Source organism: Muntiacus reevesi, chromosome 22, assembly GCF_963930625.1.
Source record: "Muntiacus reevesi chromosome 22, mMunRee1.1, whole genome shotgun sequence".
In the NCBI taxonomy this organism is placed as follows: Eukaryota; Metazoa; Chordata; class Mammalia; order Artiodactyla; family Cervidae; genus Muntiacus; species Muntiacus reevesi.
The window spans coordinates 25,915,571-25,935,649 of record NC_089270.1 but is presented as its reverse complement, the minus strand read 5'-3'; the positions used below and the strand labels follow the sequence as shown (position 1 = coordinate 25,935,649).

General features: G+C 44.1%; 1 protein-coding gene across 1 annotated transcript in view; it reads left to right on the top strand.

Annotated features, from left to right (window-relative positions):
• The window catches only part of PARM1 (prostate androgen-regulated mucin-like protein 1), a 125,997-nt gene that overhangs the window by 71,100 nt on the left and 34,818 nt on the right, over positions 1-20,079 (top strand). The window contains exon 2 of the mRNA XM_065914402.1: positions 9,009-9,704. Within this exon, the coding sequence (XP_065770474.1) occupies positions 9,009-9,704 (696 nt within the window). The remainder of the gene's footprint in view (positions 1-9,008; positions 9,705-20,079) is intronic.

The following is a 20,079-nucleotide window of genomic DNA, read 5'->3' as shown; positions in this document are numbered from 1 at the left end:
CTGGTGTGCTGCGGTTCACGGGGTCGAAAAGAGTCGGACACGACTGAGCGACTGAACTGAACTGAACTGAAGCAACATTAAGACCTAGCTTATATGTTAAAGTATACATATTGTTTTAAGATTCTTTTGTACTGTTTCTCACTCAAATACTTGCTAAAGTTTAGTCCATTCAGTGCCAGGATTGTGAGGCCCGCCTGTGTTTGGGCCAGCTAATTGACAAGCCAGCGTTTCAAAAGCTGGTGACTCTGGTCTATATCGTGCACAAAAAGAAGACATCCCTGCTGTTTCCAAAGTGAAAACAAGCAAGCAAAAATTATGTTTAGAGAGCCATCCAAAATTTCCTCGGAGCTGGCAGTTTTTATGGAGCTTAAAGACAAATCGAAAGGAAGATGCATTTCTGCTATCAAGGCCCAACAGATAAGCCAGAGAACATTTTCATTTTTCAACAGGTAGAAAATCCAGGGTTTTACTGAATATTTATAGAGCACTTTCTCTGCCAGGAACATGAACAGCATGCTGTGATCTCTGTTATTAGGGTTCCCAGTCTGGTGGGAGACAAGAATGGGGAGAAACAACTCAGTATAATGTGTGCTGTGATTAGCCACACAGAGGAGAAGGGCTCATTCAAGTTGGGGAATCTTCATAGAGGAGGTAAAGCTCCAGAGTTCTCAGGACTGGAGAAGAGAGAGGGAAGCCAGGCTGGGAAGAAGTACAGACTCAAAGGCTGAGAGGAGGAAGACAGTCGATGTTTCAGAAATGCACACTGATTCAGACTGCTAGAATCACAAGGCTCACCAAGGGTGGGGTTGGGAGATCATCAAAGGTGTTGTGTGCTGTGCCGAGGAGTTCACAGTTTATCCTGAGGCCATTAGAGAGCCTACAGCAGGATGAAAGAGGAAGAAAAAGGGTCACGTGGTCATGTAATTTTTTTTAAGCCCTCTCTAGTGACCCACACTAGAGAATGTATTAGGGGAGATAAAGGAAAACTGGTGTTTATTTGCCTTTACAAACCTCGGGCCCAGGCTTCAAAGACATCCTTGCATTTCCCAGTACCGTACAGTGGGATGGTTATAGGATCAGCCTGGAGCCAGACAGTTTCAGGTTCAAGCTCCAGCTGTGCCATATTCTAGCTGCATGACCTTAGGGCAGACACTTAACTTTTCTGATCTTCTGTTTTGTCATCTGTGAAACCAAGATAACAATGGATATTAGGATTGAATGGGAGGATGCATGTGAAATGGTCAGCACAGTGCCCTTCATGGTATCCTCAGCTCATTCTATCATTCATTTATATGTTTATAGTTGACCTGAAATTATTATGGATCAGATAATGAGGATATGTGAGGAGTAAATCCACTACAGCCCCTGCTCCATGTGAATCTTAGATTCTAAAGGGAGTCACGCATTAAACAAAGCTTCCCGTAAGCAAGCATGTAGTTACGTGACAATTTCAGTGCTGTGACGTTAAAATACAAGATGCTCTGAGCACGTAAGGGCTTGAGGCTGGAGATGGGGGCATGGAGGTTGGATTTAGCAGGAGAATCAGCAAAGGCTCTTAAGCTAGCGCTGGCAGGATGAACAGGAGAATCTCAGGCAGGCATGAGAGGGAGAGTTGTTTAGGCAGAAGGAATAGAGTACAGTGAAAAATCTGATGTATTTTCGGGTCTGGTGGGGAGCAAGACTGAAGAAGCAGACTGTGCTTGGATCCCAAAGAGCCTTCTAGATCTCAGTGGGGTCTTGGAGTTTTATCTCCTGTGCAGGCTTCCTTTCCTCCCCTCAGCCCTGCAAGGGGAGTGACATGGTCCAGTTGGTCTTGACTGTCAGCAGTTCCTTAGCAAGCAGACCTTCAGCAGGGCTGGGACTTCTGCCAGGCAGGCCTGGCGCGGTCCCCCGAGACCGCGGGCAGAGGCACCCCTCGGGCTGATTTGGCAGCACAGGAGAGGGCTTGACTGTGTTTTGATCAAATTTCACCGAATTTGCCAAAACTTTGTCACATGTTTTCTCGGGTACTTACTTAACAAGCCAAGGGCAGGAGAGGACGTGTTATGGGGGGCGGGGTGGGGGGATAGAGAACAGGTGAGCAACACAGGTAATCAGGCCACCTGGGACTTTGGCACTGGCCCAGTTTGCCACTCACAAGACCCAGGAAGAGGCGCAGTTCAGGGCACTCCTTGTCCACCGGCTGCCAATGCTGCCGCCCTATGTTCTTGACACCCAGGCGGGCAGGAAGCAAGAGCACCTGCGCGGAATGCAGACGCTCTACCCTGGAGCATCTTGTAATTCCCCTCAGTACCGGGAGACTTGCCTACGTGTCCCAGCCATCAGCCGCCAACCTCTCCTCCTTAGCAACGCCAGAAATCCCAGCTCAAGTCAGACATGGTTTTTTTTGTTTTGTTTGTTTTCACACATTAAAGGACAATATCCAATGGAAACATAATCTATTCAACAAGAGTCTGCTTTTCTTCTGAGCAACAATCTGCCAGCTAATCTTTTTTTTTTCTTCTTTTTAAAATTTATTTATTTATTTAAATTGGAGTATAATTGCTTTACAATATTGTATTAGTTTCTGTTGTACAACAAACTGAATCAGCTATACGTATACACATATCCCCTCCATTTGGGCCTCCCTCCCACCCCATCCCCTACCCCACCCCTCCAGGCCATCACAGGGCACCGAACTGAGTTCCCTGTGCTATACCGTGGTCTGCCATGCAGAGTGAAGTGAGTCAGAAAGGGAACAACAAATATCGTATAGTAACACAGATGTATGGAGTCTAGAAAGATGATATTGATGAACCTATTTGCAGGACAAGACTAGAGACTCAGACATAGAGAACTTTTTTGTGGGCACAGAGGGGGAAGAAGAGAGTGGGACAAATTGAGAAAATAGCACTCTTGGCTGTTCTTGCAACACAAAACTTTTAACTCGACCAAACTTCAGGAAGGACTTCCATTTGTACATTTGCAAGGAAGCCTTTCAGATTAAGTCATACTTCTAGCCATCATACCCCTGGATCTCTCACTTGCTGCTGCTGCTGCTGCTAAGTCACTTCAGTCGTGTCTGACTCTGTGCAACCCCATAGCCGGCAGCCCACCAGGCTCCCCTGTCCCTGGGATTCTCCAGGCAAGAACCCTGGAGTGGGTTGCCATTTCCTTCTCCTCTCTCACTTGAGCCAAGTATAAGAGATTTCCTTCCTTGAGTCACTCCATTTCAGGCATTGAGCCTGTTACTGCCTAGTCAGGGACATCATGTGTGGCAAAGTCACCTCTAATTTAGAGAATAATGGATTCAGTGTCTTCATTCTATTTACTCTGCCATTTTTGCAAGGAAACATTGGAACTGATTCTTTTCTTCAGAGGAAAGTAGCTCTACTTTGGGTGGGAAAATGTATGGGCCACTGCATTATTTGGGGGGGGATGTTTTTTTTCTTTTTTTTTTTTTTTTCATTTTAATGACTTCTTTTGAAGTATAGCTGATTTATAATATCCTGATAGTTTCAAATATACAGTTAAGTGATTCAGTTATACATATATCTATTCTTTTTCAGATTCTTTTCCCATATAGATTATTATAAAATATTGAGTATAGATCCCTGTGCTGTATAATAGGCCCTTGTTGGCACGTTATTTTCACTTCTTGGCTTATTTTAGCCCGGACTCCTCCTTGCTTACTCTGTACTGAGAGTTGCTGAAGTATGTTCTACAGGCCTTTTCAAGACTAGGCACAGTCTACAAGTCTTTCCAAGACTAGGCACAGTGTGGTGGGGGGGGATTCTAATTCTGAGCCTGTCTCTACATGATTTTCTTCAGGCAACACTGCCCAACATCTCCTCTTAGATGTGTAAGGTCAATTACATCACTTCCTCTCCCTGTGTCTGCTCCCTCATTCATCCAATGAGGGGTCGTAATCATGTGTCACCTAGACCTTCTCTAGCACTGAAAATAGTTTTGAAATCCTGGGATACTCCCTAGCTGTCTGACTTAATCAATTTGATATTCCTATGAAAACAAAAGTCCTACATATGAGAAAGCAGAAATGTTGTTTTCTTAGACTGTCTTAGTGATTCTCAGTTGAAGCCAATGTGATAGCATTTGAAGTTGGAGCTTTGGGGAAGTAATTAGGATTAGATGAGGGTGGAGCCCTCATCGTGGGACTAGTGTCCTTATAAGAAAAGACACCAGAGAGCTTTCTCCACACCTCCCAGCAGATACCGAGGAAGGGCCATGTGAAGACACAGCTAGAAGGTTGCCACTTACAAGCTCAGATGCAGCGCTCTTGCCAGAACCTGAATTGGCCCACACCTTAACTGGACTTCTCAACCTCCAAACTGTGTGAAGTAAATTGCTATTGTTAAAAGCCACTTAATCTATGACATTTTGTTCTGGCAGCCAGAGCCAACTAGGACAGCAAACATTCTCTAGGGTAGTCATGGCACCTGAGCTTCGGATATCTTCAACCTGAAAGAAGACCCACCCTCATGTACCCAGAGTAATATGGAATGTACCATCAAATTAGGCAAATCAGAGGCTGTAATGCCTTGTTCACATGAAGATGACCAGTGTTGGCCCGCAGTTTCTATGCATTGTTGTTGGGGTGAGAATCATCTGAACTAGACCATAATTAAGTGCTAAGTAGGTAGTCATGGGAAATGAACAACCACTGCATTCCTCTTTGGAAGCTGGAAGGGCAGGAGGTATGAAAGTATACTAGTCAGGGTTAAACAAGAAAATGGGTGTCTCCAGCCACCAAACTTATTCCTGGAACATGTCCTTTTAGGCACTGTAACGATTTCCACAGTACCGCTTTTAGTTCCCCTGGAAATGACAATGCAGGTGTCACCCTGAATATCATCATAGACTTTAGTGGCATCTTATGTGTTCTCATCCTTTCAGAACCAACTCAAATGTCATCTCTTCTGTGACTTTTCTAAATGTCATTTGAAAATGACTTTGTATATTTTTGCATTCCACGGTCCCCATGCAGAATCTATTCATCTTTTCTTGGGTCTCCCATTGCAACTTGCTTTTACTTCGATAATGTGCTGATCATATCATATTACACAGGGTTGGGTGTCCTTTCTGTCCTACTAAATAAGGAATTCTCTGAGGGCGAGGTCAGGGACGTAGAAACTACTCAACAAAAGCTTGAATGATTAAATGAAGTTGCACTCCTTTGTATATAATAGATGACATTGCTCATTCGTCGCAGATTTCCAAGACTGACTTAGTTGCCAGACAAAATCTCTGTCTACTTCCATCTGCACATCTATTATATGATACTAAACAGTTGTTAAATGTTGTCCATTTTTTTTTGGCCTCAGAATCTTTAATGAGTCACGGGAGCTACAAGGATGCAGAGCCAGTAAGTTCTAAGGTCATATAAGAAAATTCAATGTTTTCATAATATTTGTCCCAACTATTGCTTTGTCCCTGTTTCAAAGACCTCATGACCTGCATTCATCCTGAAATTGTTGAGACTTCACAGCTGCCAAGAGTCCACCACAGTAACGTGGACTAATTTGGGAGGTCTGTATCCCTGTTTACTAAAAAAGTAACTCTCCTGTAGTTTATGGTCTTCCCCAACTCCTTTTAAATAAAATAAAACCAATTACTTTGACAACAACCAAAGTGTTCAATTCACTTAAATATTGAGGAAACTGTGTTTTCTGGCTAGATTCTGTAGCACAACTTTCCATCAGTACTGAGCCCGTCACACAGCTGAACACCTACATCCCTCTGCATCCCTCTTTTCTTCCTTCCTCTGTGCTAAAATCTAGCCCATGTTTTTTCTCCTTATGAATCTTGATCATGTTTGGCTGTTACCTAATGCTACCCCCAAGGAAGTCACCTCAGAGTTTGGAGAATTAATAGTTGCAGGCCTAACAAGACATTACGCTTCCCAGGTGGTGTAGGGGTGAAGAACCCGCCTGCCAATGCAGGAGACGTAAGACATGAGGGTTCAGTCCCTGGGTGAGGAAGATCCCCTGGAGGGGTCATGGTAACCCACTCCAGTATTCTTGCCTGGAAAATTCCATGGATGGAAGAGCCTGGCAGGCTACAGCCCATGGAGTCACAAAGGGTCAGACACAACTGAGTGAGCATGCACGCACTAACAAGACACTAGGCATCCATGTATGCATTGTAGAAGGACAGAGGCTGACAATTTCAGCAAGCTTCCTACCTCCAGATAACAGCAGGTAGGGAGTTAGCCCTGGGCAGCCATGGTGGATGTGGCCATACCCACTGGTGTATAGAGAGGAGTAGGGAAATGTTGGGGTATTTTTTTTAAATAAAGTTCTTAAGTTAGTTCATTTTTACACTCTCCTCCTTTACCCCCCTACTTTTTTTCCCTCCCTTCATCCCTTATTTCTTTCCTTTCCCACAAGTACTTATTAAGCAGTTACAATGACCTAGGCACTCTCTAGGCCTAGAGGAAATAATAGTGCGTAAGACCAGATCCCTGCACCATTATGGAGCTTACCTTCTGGGAGAAGAGAGCTATAATAGGCAGATAAATAATATGTTGTTTCAGGGAGAAACTATTTTATTTATTAATTCTTTGCAACCCCATGGACTATACAGTCCATGGTATTTTCCAGGCCAGAATACTGGAGTCAGAAGCGTTTCCCTTCTCCAGGGGATCTTCCCAACCCAAGGATCAAACCCAGGTCTCCTGCATTTGCAGGCAGATTCTTTATCAGCTGAACCACAAGGGAAGCCCATTTTATTTTATTAACTTTATGAAAAAAAAAAAGCAAAAGATGTGGTGGTTCCTCAAAAAAATTAAACATAGAAATTTGTATGTGTGGTGATTTAGTCACTAACTCATGTCTAACTCTTGCAATCCCATGGACTGTAACACGCCAGACTCCTCTATCCATAGGAGTTGCCAGGCAAGAATATTGGAGTGAGTTGCCATTTCCTTCTCCAGAGGATCTTCCTGACCCAGGGATTGAATCTGTGTCTTCTGCTTGACAGGTGAATTCTTTACCACTGACCTGATAGATCAAAATGGAATGACTAATTCCATTTGGGGGCATAGACCCCAAACAATTGAAAGCATGGTCCCAAACAGATATTTGTACACTCATATTCAGAGTAGCAGTATTCACAATAACCAAAAGGTGGAAGCAGTCCAAGTGGCCATCACTGGATGAATGAATAAACAAAATGTGGTGTCTTCAATGGGATATTATTTAGCCTTCAGAAGGAAGGAAATTCTGGTACGTGCTATAACATGGGTGAACTTTGATGATATTTTGCTAGTAAGTGATATAAGTCAGAAACAAAAGGACAAGTATTGTATGATTCTATTTATATGAGGTACCTAAAGCAGTTAAATTCAAGAGATATAAAGTAGAATAGTGGTTTCCAGGGACTGGGGAAAGGAGGAAATAGAGAGTTATTTTTTCATGGGTACAGTTTGGGAAGATGAAAAAGTTCTGGAGATGGATGATGGTGATTGTTGAACAATAAGGAAAATGTACTTGGGGCCAATGAACTATACACTTCAAAAATGGTTAAAACGTTAAATGTATATGTTAACACTAAAAAATTTTTTTAAACCTTGGAAAAAATAAGCAAGGGGCTGAAATAGGAATGACTTTGACTAGGACTGTCTGGGAAGATTCGTCTAAGGAGGAGGTTAACATTTGAATAGAGATTAACTAGAAAGATGAGAACATGGAATGATGACATAAGGAAATAGGTTTGAATTTTCTTCTAAGCATAACCTTGGGAGGGTTTTGATCAGTTTAAATCAGTTTGATTTATCACTTTAAAATATTCCACTGGCTGCTATGTGAAAAGTAGGCTGAAAGGAGGAAATCTGGAAGCTCGCAGACCTATTAAGAGATGGTGGCAGTTGTCTAGACAACTGACCGGTGGCTCAGGTGATGTTGAGATGATAAGGGAGGTGACGAGGAGTGACTGGATTCAGATCTGTTTTCAAGGTACGGTCATCATGATTTGCTGATGGTTGGATGGAGGAGGGGGAGTGAGGGAAAGAGATGCATTAAGGATGATATCTGGATTTTTAACTGAGTAACTAATCAAAAGGCCTTGCCATCCACTGAGATGGAAATGACTAGGGGAAAAGCTTGTTGGGAAATGGTCAGGGGTGTGGTGGGGCAATCAAGAGATGTGCTACATAAAAAGTGAAATCATAAACTCAGTGTCTAGCATAGTACAAGTACATAGAAGCCATTTATTAAATACTTGAGTGAATGAATGAAACTGAATGGGATAAATGGAGGTAGGGAGGACAGAAGAAAGGAAACTAATTCCAAAATTTTACAAAATATGAAAAAATTGGCAAAACAACATGAAGGTAAAGACCCCAAGCTCAAATTTGGGAGAACCAGGTCCTAGTCTCAGAAAATATTTCCAAACTTCAGATTCCTTCCTCTTCTCAGCTTTTAACTGGGGACCTCCCCCTTTCTTCTTTCACAGGAAATGTGCTCACACCTTTATTTGCCCAAGTGGGCAAGCCCATAGCACTTGCATCCCTGGGCCAGGTTGCAGAGCTCAGAACCCTGAAGCTGGGAGCAGCCAATCAGTGAGCACCCATGGCAAGGAAGAGCCAATCAGTGAGCTCCACCAGCTTTGCACTTCCCCAAACCCATCACATAGGCTGGGCATCCCCGCAGGCCTTGTGGAACAGCCAGTTTAACAGTCCAGACAAATTCTCATAAAGTCACTTCCGCAGAGTGTCTCAGTATTTAAGGGCATGGCTTTAAGCAAGCAGAGACAAGGCTAGTTCACGCCATGTATTGGCTGAACTTGTGCATACTGACCCACTAATTGCTCCTGCTGAGCTTTCAGGCTGGTTCCTACTGATGGTCACCAAGGGAGGAGAGAGCAATTAGTGGGATGAAAATATTTTTAAAGTCACCTTCACAATTACAGAGGCACAGTGTAAAATGAGAAAGACCTGTTAAAATACTGTAACACAGCCTTGCCGTGCACTTTTTCACACGTTAACCACTTTTGTCCTGGCTCTTCTGCAGGGCTGAGGCTACTGAGCGTGTCTGCATCCATCCCCTCCACTGATTCTCTTCTGGCAGAGACCACCCCACCGACAGCCATCTGGACCAGCTCTCCACAAAGCCCTCCTGCCTCCCCTTCCAGTGGCCCGCCCAACAGCTCGGTCCTCCCAGATCCAACACTGGTCCCCACATCTCCACCCACAAAGAACATCTCCACAGAGCCCAGAGAAGAGCAGTCCACCAGCCCCGCCTCCAACGGGGAGGGCACAGACCCTTCCCCAACAAGCGGTGGGGTCCACTTAACACCCACGCCCGAGGAACACAGCTCAGGCACTCCGGAGGCCGGCGTGCCCACTACAGGATCGCACCCGCCCGCTGAGTCTCCCACACTCACCTCCCCTCAAGTGCCAGCCTCATCGCCCTCACCCCCATCAACCTCTCCACCTGAGGTTCCATCTGCCTCCGTCAGCACCAGCCACAGCTCTGCTGAGACCAGCGCCGAGCCCACAGGAGCCCCAACCACACCAGAGTCCCACACGGAAGGGCACAGCTCTACCCACACACCTGCTTCACATGCCTCGGCCGAGTCAGTGCCCACAGAGGCCACGCCCCAAGCAACTGTGCCCCCCAAAGTGACCTGTATACTGATAGACATGGAGACCACCACCACCTCCCCTGGAGTGATCATGCAAGAAGTGGAGCATGCGCTAAGTTCAGGTGAGTCTCTGGCTAGAACACGTGTCCTTGACCACACTGAGATGCTAAGAATGCTATTCAGTTAACCAGACACAATGGACTGAATTTGAATTTTGGAGTGCAACACCTGAGCTGAAATATAATTCGCAAGAATTTCCACAAGTACAAACTTCACTCTCAGTCCCTTAATAATTTCCCTGTGATAGTTCATTAACTCTGGCCAATCTGTATGATTTGTCTTCACATATGTCACAGGGAATGTAAATGAATGAGACTGGGTAAGCTAAGGGTTAAAGCTTACTGACTTTGGATGGAGCTTCCTGGGTTTCAATTCCAGTTACTGACCTTGAGCAAGTGCCTTGAGCAAGTGCCTCATCTCTTTGTGCCTTGCTTTTCCTCATCTGTAAAAATTGAGATAAAGAAGACTCGATTGTACATGGTTCTTGTGGAGATTAAATGAAATGACATATATAAGTGCTTAGAATAGTTCCTGGCAGGGAGTAAGTACTCAGGAAATGTCCGTTGTTATTATGATTGTGCTCGATGTTTAATGCCCTGTTTACCTCATGAAAACAGTCGAAGAAAGTAGAGCGCAGGTGGAGAGAATGCTTGTTATTTCAAGTCACTGATATATTTCATGAGAAAGACATAAATTCTATGAAGCATCACATTTGTTTTTATTCTTCCAGCCACTCATAAAGTTGATATTAGTTTTATCTTGATTTTGCAATCTTGGAAATTACGACAGAGATTTAGGGTCTTTTCTGAGGTCACATGCATCTGATATTGAGGTGAAATCTGTACCCTTTGGGGTACTGGGCAGGAAAAGGCCTTAGTGGGAACATTTAGCTTCTTGATTAAGAAACAGTGAGTTAAGAACAGCCAGAAGGTGGAAGAGAAAAATGAAGCTTTAGCTCCTTGCCTTGGTAATCCTGCCAGGGGCATAACTAAGAGGGGAATATTTGTGACTGAGCCACTCGGGACCAGCTAGGGTCAAAGAAGTGGTTGTGACTGAGGAGAAATTAACATTTTCAAACAAGCAATGAACAACCACTGTGAATGGAAATCGTGGTAAACAGTGGAGGTGGGGAGAAACAGAACTAAGATTGACAAGACATACCTTCTCATAGAAGAGCTCATAGTTTACTAAGGTAAAAAGTCCAAAAGAATTGCAAATTCTTATTTCAAAGGTCCAGCATTTATCAGTGAGAGTCCCAACAAGAGCCAGAGATATTAATATAATCAAACTGGGATAAAGGAATGAATTACAGAGTTACAGCTGGGGCATAAGAAAACCACAGGGGATCATAATTGCAGAGCTGTCATAAGTCAGGCCTTGGAGGAGAGAAGGGTAAACCAGAACCCAGAAGGTGAGTCCTATAGAATAGACCACCTTGGGAGGGGCAGTGACTCAGATGAGTGACAAAGCTAACTCAAGGTTAACTTCTGGAAGTGAAGGGGATCAGTGCTCTGCCCTCTGTCTCCCCTTGCCCTCTGATATACAGCCAAATGCCAAGGACGAGAAGCCCACTGTGGTCCATACGATCAGCCTCCTGGAGGGTGGGTCAGAGAGCAAAGTGGAGAAAGGTGGAGAGTGGATCTGGAAAGGCGAAAGGAGGAACTCACAGTTCAAAAAGCACTTCCTCTGCCCCATTATCATCCTATTTGTACCTGCGGCTAGCTCCTGGCACATTGCATTTAGATGTGTCCTTTCAAGAATTCGTCTGCCAATGCAGGAGACATAAGAGATATTGGTTCAATCCCTGGGTCGGGAAGATCCCTTGGAGAAGGAAATGGCAACCCACTCCAGTGTTCTTGCCTGGAGAATCCCATGGACAGAGGAAGCTGGCAGGCTACAGTCCTTGGGGTCACAAAGAGCCGAACTGAAGTGACTTAACATGCACACATGGTTCTGTCTTTGCTTTCTGCCACATCCCCACTTTCTGTCTCATGCTTTCCATGGTCTCAGCTGCCATGAACACCTCGAGACTGGACTTAGTACCTGGACCAGAGCTGGTATTGACTCAGTCCCTAACAAAGGTGATATCCAAGGACAGGCTTGCTACCTGTGGTCCTGTCTCTTCTCTTTCCTAATTCAGACCTCATCACCTCCAGCATGGCATTGCTTCTTCAGTTTTCTAACTAGTCTCCCTTTCTCCACTCTCCAGTCTCTCCTGTTCTGCCCTCTTCAGGGTACCATGGATGTGATGGACCAATATTCTGAGCACCTACTCTGAGCTTGGCATGCAAGAATCTCCCTAATCTGACACAACCTCCTACTTTATTCAAGTCCCTCTTATTTAGAGGGAAGATTATCTAAGACAGACCTGTTCCACTGTTCTGGCTTGTATTTTAGACCATGTGTCTTGATTTCCTCAACTCATAGCCAACAAGGCTAAGAGACAAAAAATCAGTGACAGAGCTGGGTCATGCACCAGAAAGTTCTAGTTTTAGGGAATGTGGCCTCCAGGAGAAACTGCAGAGTGAGTGAATGAAGGAATGATTGAATGACTGGAGGAGAACGTGTGGCAGGTGAGAGGAAAATCCCTGAGCATGGGCAGTATACATTTCCTAGATCCAAGGGGGTTTATCCCTTATGACCTATTAAATCAAAGAATATTTATTTTGCATCCACCAGTACACTTTGCTTGATGCAAAGAACTACTAATAAGTAGAAGACCTGTCCTCTGAGATTTTATAGTTTTGTAGTTGTTCAGTCACCAAGCCGTGTCTAACTCTTTATGACTCCATGGACTGTAGCACACCAGGCTTCCCTGTCCTTTGCTATTTCCCAGAGTTTGCTGAGACTCATGCCCACTGAGTCGATAATGCCATCCAACCATCTCATCTTCTGTTGCCCCCTTCTCCTCCTGCCCTCAATCTTTACCAGCACCAGGGTCTTTTCCATTGAATCAGCTCTTTGCATCAGGTGGCCAAAGTATTGGAGCTTCAGCTTCAGCATCAGTCCTTCCACTGAATATTCAGGGTTGATTTCCTTTAAAATTGACTGATTTTATAGTTTAAGTTAAAAGAAAGAGCACAAGTAACATTTAACACCACTCCTTTGTTTCTTTTTTTTTTTAGTATAATGCCATTTATTTAGAGCATCTTTCATTTGATGGTTATCGTTATTTTATTTACTCCAGTGCAAGAAGCACAATGAGGCTAAGTGACTGCATTTCAGACTCTTGTTGACTATGAGGGCTACTACATTTCTTCTAAGGGATCCTTGCCCACAGTAATAGATGTAAATGTTCATCTGACTTAAATTCTCCCATTCCCATTCATTTTAGTTCACTGATTCCTAAAATGTCGAAGTTCACTCTTGCTGTCTTCTGTTTGACCACTTCCAGTTTACCTTGATTCATGGACCTAACATTCCAGGTTCCTATGCAGTATTGCTCTTTACAGCATCGGACTTTACTTTCACCACCAGACACATCCTCAGCTGGGCATCATTTCTGCTTTGGCTTAGCCTCTTCTTTCCTTCTGGAGCTTTTTCTCCACTCTTCTCCTTATTGGACACCTGCTGACCTGGGGGTCTCATCTTCCAGTGTCATATCTTTTTGCTTTTTCATACTGGTTCATACTGTTCATGAGCTTAGGACAGGAAGGGAATTGGGACCCAAGGAGAAAACAGGGCAGGGTAGATTGAGGTGCTTGTGTGCTGTACCCATCTGGGGTCCACAGTTGCAAGCACAGAACTTGCTCTTGTCGAGGTCTCCGGTCCCCTCCACATTGTCACCTCTGGGGGTTAATTCTCAGTCCTGGTATAATCCAACCTGGCACTGGACATGGATGCTCGCTGCCCTTTCTGAAGCGCTGTTTCCACTTGACCTCCAAGACACCTCTCTCTTGGTTTGTCACCGACCTGGCCAACCACTCCTTCCCAATGCCTGTGGCCTTACTTCACCCCCTCACCTTTCTACACTGGATCACCCCAGGGCCAACACTGTCTTCCTTTCCCCCTAGCTTCTCCACACTCCTTCTCTCCCCACACTCCCCACACTATGACCTCATCCTGCCTCCTGACTGAAATGCCATCCACATGCTGATAACCCAGAGATGTGAAATTCTATCCCTGTTTCATTTCATTGAATTAAAGACATGTCAACACCCAGCTGTCGATGAACTCCTGGTCTCCACTTGGGAGGCTCTTGGGTGGCTCAGATGTCATGTGGATCAGGTGAACTGCTGATTTTCTCACCCCTCTGTCCGCTCCTCTCTCAGAAACCATGGGCTAATCCTAGACTCTTGTCTCCCATATGCTGCATCCGATCTCTCAGAATTTCCCCTCATCCCGCCGTCCTCTCTCACGTGTGGGACTTGGACACCCTGTAACTGATCTCACTACTCACCACATCTTCACCAGAGAGATAACTTCCCAAGACCCAGGACAGATCCTGTCCTCCTTGGCTTTAACACGCTGTTTGCTTGTGTCTACTTTTAACTTTTTAATTTTATATTGGAGTATGGTCAACGAACAGTACTGTGATAGGTGCCCAGCAGAGTGACTGAGCCACGCATGTACTTGTATCCATTCTCCCCCAAACTCCGTCCCATTTAGGCTGTCACATGACATCGAGCAGAATTCCCTGTGCTGTATACAATAGGTGCTTCCTGCTTATAGCAGTGTGTACATGCCCATCCCAAACTCCCCGACTATCCCTTCCCCCACCCTTCCTGGGTGGTAACCATAAACCATTCTCTAACTCTGTGAGTCTGTTTCTCTTTTGTAGATACATTCATTTGTATCATATATTTTTAGAATCTGCATATAAGGGAAGTCATACAATATTTTTCCATCTCTGTCTGACTTAACTTCACTCAGTGTGACAATTTCTAGGTTCATCCATATTGATGCAAATGGCATTATTTCCTTCTTTGGGCTTCCCTGGTGGGTTAGATGGTAAGGAATCTACCCGCAGTGCAGGAGACCTGGGTTCGATCCCTGGGTCGGGAAGATCCCCTGGAGAAGGGAATGGCAACCCACTCCAGTATTCTTGCCTGAAGAATTCCATGGACAGAGGAGCCTGGCAGGCTGTCCATGGGGTCACAAAGAGTCGGACATGACTGAGCAACTAACACACACATACACACAAAATTCCATAGTACAGATGTAATATATCTTCTTTATCAATGGACATTATCCTCTGTCAATGGACATTTAGGTTGTTTCATGCCTTGGCTATTGTAAAGAGTACTGCCATGTACATTGCGGTGCATGTATCCTTTCAGACCATGTTTTCTGCAGATATATGATCAAGAGTGGGACTGCAGGGTCATATGGTAGCTCTATATTTAGCTTTCTAAGGAAGCCTCATACTGTTCTCCATAGTGGCTGTACCAACTTACATTCCATGTTGGTGGGGATGCTTGCACTTTTAAATCAAAGTAAAACCCAAAGTCTGTATCACATCTGCAGTGCTCAAAATGCTCTGAACCTGCCATCTCTGCCCTCACCTGCTTCCACTTCCATCAGTTAGCACACTGTCAATCTTATTGCTTCTTGATCAAACCTCAGACACTATTGCCCCAGGGCCTTTGCACTTACATTTTCCTGTCAAGTCATTAAAGACTCCCTCCTTTTCATCAGGAAGGACTTTGTTTAGCTGTCATCTGCTCCAGAGGCAGATACCTCTTGATACCTCATACCTCTGTCTGAAATAGTAATCGCATCAACATGGGTCCCTTTACCCTGGGCTACTTGCCCTTTGATCACTTACCACTTTCTGACATTGTCTCATTTATTTGGTAAGTAGGTGTCTTTCTTCTGCCACTAGACTGTTAGCTCATGAAAACAAGGATGTTGTTCACAAGAGGAATACCCCCAACCCCTGTAAGTTACACTCCTCAACCCAGTTTCCCTCCTCAACCCCTGAAACAGAACCTGACATGTGATAGACCCACAGTAACATTTGCTGAATAAATGAATGAGCCAATCAGCCAGTACCAGAAAAGCGATTTAATCTCTCTGAGCCTTGGTCTTCTCATCAATAAAATGGAATAAACATAGCCTCCAAGTGATGAGGTTATTTAAAAGTTTAGTTGAGACAAGAAATCTACAGCATAGTGGCTGTTGAGCAATGGCTCAGTTGATGCCTGTGCTTGTTATTTTACCATTATTTACCACTATCAACATTATGATTATTGTTATTATTCTGCTGTTGTGATTACTATTGTCATTGTTACTGTCTTTATCATAATGAAGAATGATATTATCTTCAGCAAAGTCTTGTTGAACTTTCACTGGGAATCAGGCCTCTGGCTAAGCAGTGGGAATTTGGTGGTGAATAAAACAGTCATCCCGCCTTGTGGAGTTTACAGTATTGCATGGACACAGCATGGCAAGTAGCCTAAGTCTGGTGGATCCTAGGATGTGTGGAGGAGGACACTGCAGAAGAAGAGGAAGGAAGATTTTAGAACCACTGTAGCAGGATGAGACAATTACTTGATGAGCCACTGATGGTCACCAGTGGCTTTGGATGGTCACTGATGGCTTTGGCTCAGGGGAAGAAAATGTTGAGCATTATACTTTAAGAGTCTTCAACTGGTAGGAGTACATATATGTAAATTGCAGGGAATTCAGGGCTGGAAACTTGTAGACCAGTTTATACCTGGCTTCTGGTTTGCCATTGACACTGACAGATCATGTCACTTACTACTGTGACTTTAAGGGCTCTTCACTAGAAAGTGAATACAAGAGACAATCTTTCAGGGGTTGTGTGTGTGTATGTGTGTGGTTTTTTTTCTTTTCTTTTCTTTTTTTTTTTTTGCTTACCACACCATAAAAACTGTTTATTAAAATCATCCTAAGCAGAGGAAATGAGATTCACATTCATATGAAATTTACTGAGAATTTACATGTTGCAAAAATGGGCTAGTGATTCACACAGATTATCTTCAGAACATTCAGAGCCTTCTTCTTATCTTCAGAACATTCCAGTGAAGTGAGCTGGATGGTATCTGTTCTTTTTTTTCCCCAAGTTTTATTTGTTTATTTCTTGGCTGTAGTTGTTCTTTGTTGTTGCACATAGGCTTTTTCTAGTTGGGGCAAGCGGGGGCTGTTCTCTAGTTGTGGGCCGAGGGCTTCTCATTGCAGTGGCTGCTCTTTTTGGAAAGCTACTAGAGCACCGCTTCAGTAGTTGTGGAGCACAGGCTTTGTTGCTCCACCACATGTGGGGTCTTCCCAGACCAGGGATTGCATTACAAAGAGGGTTCTTAACCACTGGACTACCAGGGAAGCCCGGTATCTGTTCTACAGGTGATTAAATTGGCCCAGAGAGGTTAAGTGACTTAAGCTTTGACTTGAGTGACTTGGCCAGGATTCAAATTAATTCTTCTGAGGGACCCTAAGTCTTCCTTCCCCCATACCCATCATACTTGAATTCATAGAAATGAAAAGGTTGTAAGGATCCATGGCCTCTATCTACATGGCTGTGGAAATGAGCCACATGAGATGTCAAATGCCCAGTGCTGCCAGCTGGGCCTGAGGGGCAGAAGATGGGAGGAGAAGCTCATGGCAGCTGCAGCCATCCCAAAGCAGGTGTGCAGACGGAATGAGTTTTCAGTTTTGTCTTTCAGTTTTTGTTTGGCTTTTGAAGGAAAAGAGAGCCGTGGTATGTTACGTATGGGTCATCTTGTGTTATTAAATCAGAGCTCTTCAAGGGTGAAGACTGGGACTGTTACATGTTTGTGATGTCCTGAACTAGATTGAGTGGTGCCATGCAAAAGCTTGAGGGGCGAACTGATGTCGCACACCAAATTACACTCAAATCGTCCCCAATTCCTGCAGATGCAAAATTTCAAATTATAGTCCCTGTGCTTGCTGCAAACCGGATATTCTCTTTTGTCTGTAAGATCCAGGTGGCCACTGGTCTTAGTCCGTCCTATGCTTTCCATTACAAAGAGAAGGACTCCTAAATGTGAAAATGGGTAAAGGCCTTTGAACTTTAAATTGCTAGTCTGACTCCGTATCTATTCATTACGAACTGTGCTAATAAATACCCTGAAAGAAAGGACACCAGGCAGGCACAGACATCTAATCCTCTCTGCATCAATACCTACGCAGGACTTTCAGCTGTCAAAACACCTCTTTATTCCAGGCTAACTCTTAGGATGAAAACAGATTTGAAAAATGAGTTAACTCCTAGGAAAGGGGGAAGAATTATTTTTAAAGTATACATAGAAAGATTCTAGGGGTAAAAAAATATATTTTATAGTAAGTTAATGACCAATATATTTAGATGATATATTCAAAATATATTAGGGAGGAATGATGATTTAACAAACAAACATAAAATAACATGAAACATTTATTAATCAGATTCTTTCAGATTGCTCAGAATGCATCAGGGAGCAATAATCCTAAGAAAGTATTTTATCTACCTTAGGCTCGATTTTACAAATATTAAATCCTGGTACATGCCCAGGCCTGGTGAATGGCACCAACATCTTTCACTTCAATCCTCCTTCACCGAGTCCAGTTGGTTTGAACTCAATAGGTCCCAGATTCATCCCCTTCTCACTCTCGTTCTCATCTCAAAGCTCCCATAACCCCCCTGTGATAGCCCCTGACCGGTCCGTTCATGTCCTCTCCTGCACCAATCTTGCTGGTTCTCCACACAGAAGCCAGAATGATAATTAAACACAAATCTGATCGAAACACGTTTAAGCTCACTGTCACCAACATCCCAGCCCCTCTGGGGCATCCACTGCTCTTAGGATGAAATCTACAAGCCTCCCAGAGCCCCAGCAGGGGCAGGGCTTTGCCCACCAAGCCTGCCTCATCTCAACGCCTACCCTCCGTCTCTCCATCTCCCACGCCAGCTCTCTCCTGGGTCCATGTGCCCGTGACTCTCCCTCTTGTCACAGGGCCTTGCTTAGCCTGGATGCCTCTACCTGGAACCTTCCCACAACACGTCATCACTTCACCCAGTGAATTCCAATTCACTCCTCAGGTCTAGGCTCAAACATCACCTGCCCAGGAAGTCTCTGCTGGGCCCCTCAGTCCAGCTCTGGACTGTCACAAATTCAGCTGTTACAAACTCACAATTCAGTTCTTTGCTTATACATTTACTTGTGTGGCCCTTTGTTCACAGCTTACACTGCTTTTTCAGGTACATGATGGAATGGGTGTTGTCTGTCTGGGCTCATAAGTATATCCCCAGCTCCTAATAGTGTCTGGCTCAGTGCAGATGCACAATAAATGTTTGATGAATGTGTAAATGAATGACTTTTAATGACTAAATACCAAGCTTTGGACAATAAAGATGTATATTCACTTCACCTCATAAATTCTAAACTTTGAATTGAAAATGAAGAGAAATTAAACATTTTTACATTATTTTAATCTGTTTTGTCTTCTATGAAAAAATACCATAAACTGGGTGATTTAACCACAAATATTTATTTCTCACAGTTCTAGAGCATAGGAAGTTCAAGACCAAAGCACCGGCATTCCTATTTCAGAGCTGAGGACTTACAGCTATGTTATCCCACGGCAAAAGGGCTGAGGGCCCTCGCTGAGGTCTGTTTCATAAGGACACTAATCCCTTTCACGAGGGCTCCACCCTCATGACATACAGACCTCCCAAAGGCCTTGCCTCTTAATACCATCACATTGCAGGTTAGGACTGTAACATGTAAGTTTGGGGGGTACATATAAATGCTGGGATCCTGAAGACCTGTGCACACCCCTCTAATATACCATCATCATTGTTGTTGTTCAGTCACTAAGTCACATTCGACTCTGTGGCCCCATGAACTGTACCCCACCAAGCTCGTCTGTCCTCCACTATCTCCTGGAGTTTGCTCAAATTCACCAGTGAGTCGGTGATGGTATCTAACCATTTCATCTTATGCTGTCCCCTTCTCTTTTTTCCTTCAATCTTTCCCAGCATCAGGGTCTTTTCCAATGAGTTGGCTCTTCACATCAGGTGGCCAAAGTATTGAAGCTTCAGCTTCAACATCAATCCTTCTAAGGAATATTCAGAGTCGATTTCCTTTAGGATTGACTGGTTTGATCTTCCTGAAGTCCAAGGGACTCTCGAGAGTCTTCTCAACACACAGTTCAAAAGCATCAGTTCTTCAGTGCTCAGCCTTCTTTTTGGTCTAACTCCTACATCTGTACATAACTACTGGAAAAACCACAGCTTTGACTGTATGGACCTTTGTTGGCAAAGTGATGTCTCAGCCTTTTAATACATTGTCTAGGTTTGTCATATATTTTCTTGGTCTCCAAAATCACTGTGGAAGGTGACTGCAGCCATGAAATTAAAAGACACTTGCTCCTTGGAAGGAAAGCTATGACCATCATTATAGATGTCTAAAGGGCTGTCTGCCTCCATAATGGGGTCCTACTCACCCCATTCCTACCATGCTTCTCTTTTCCCAT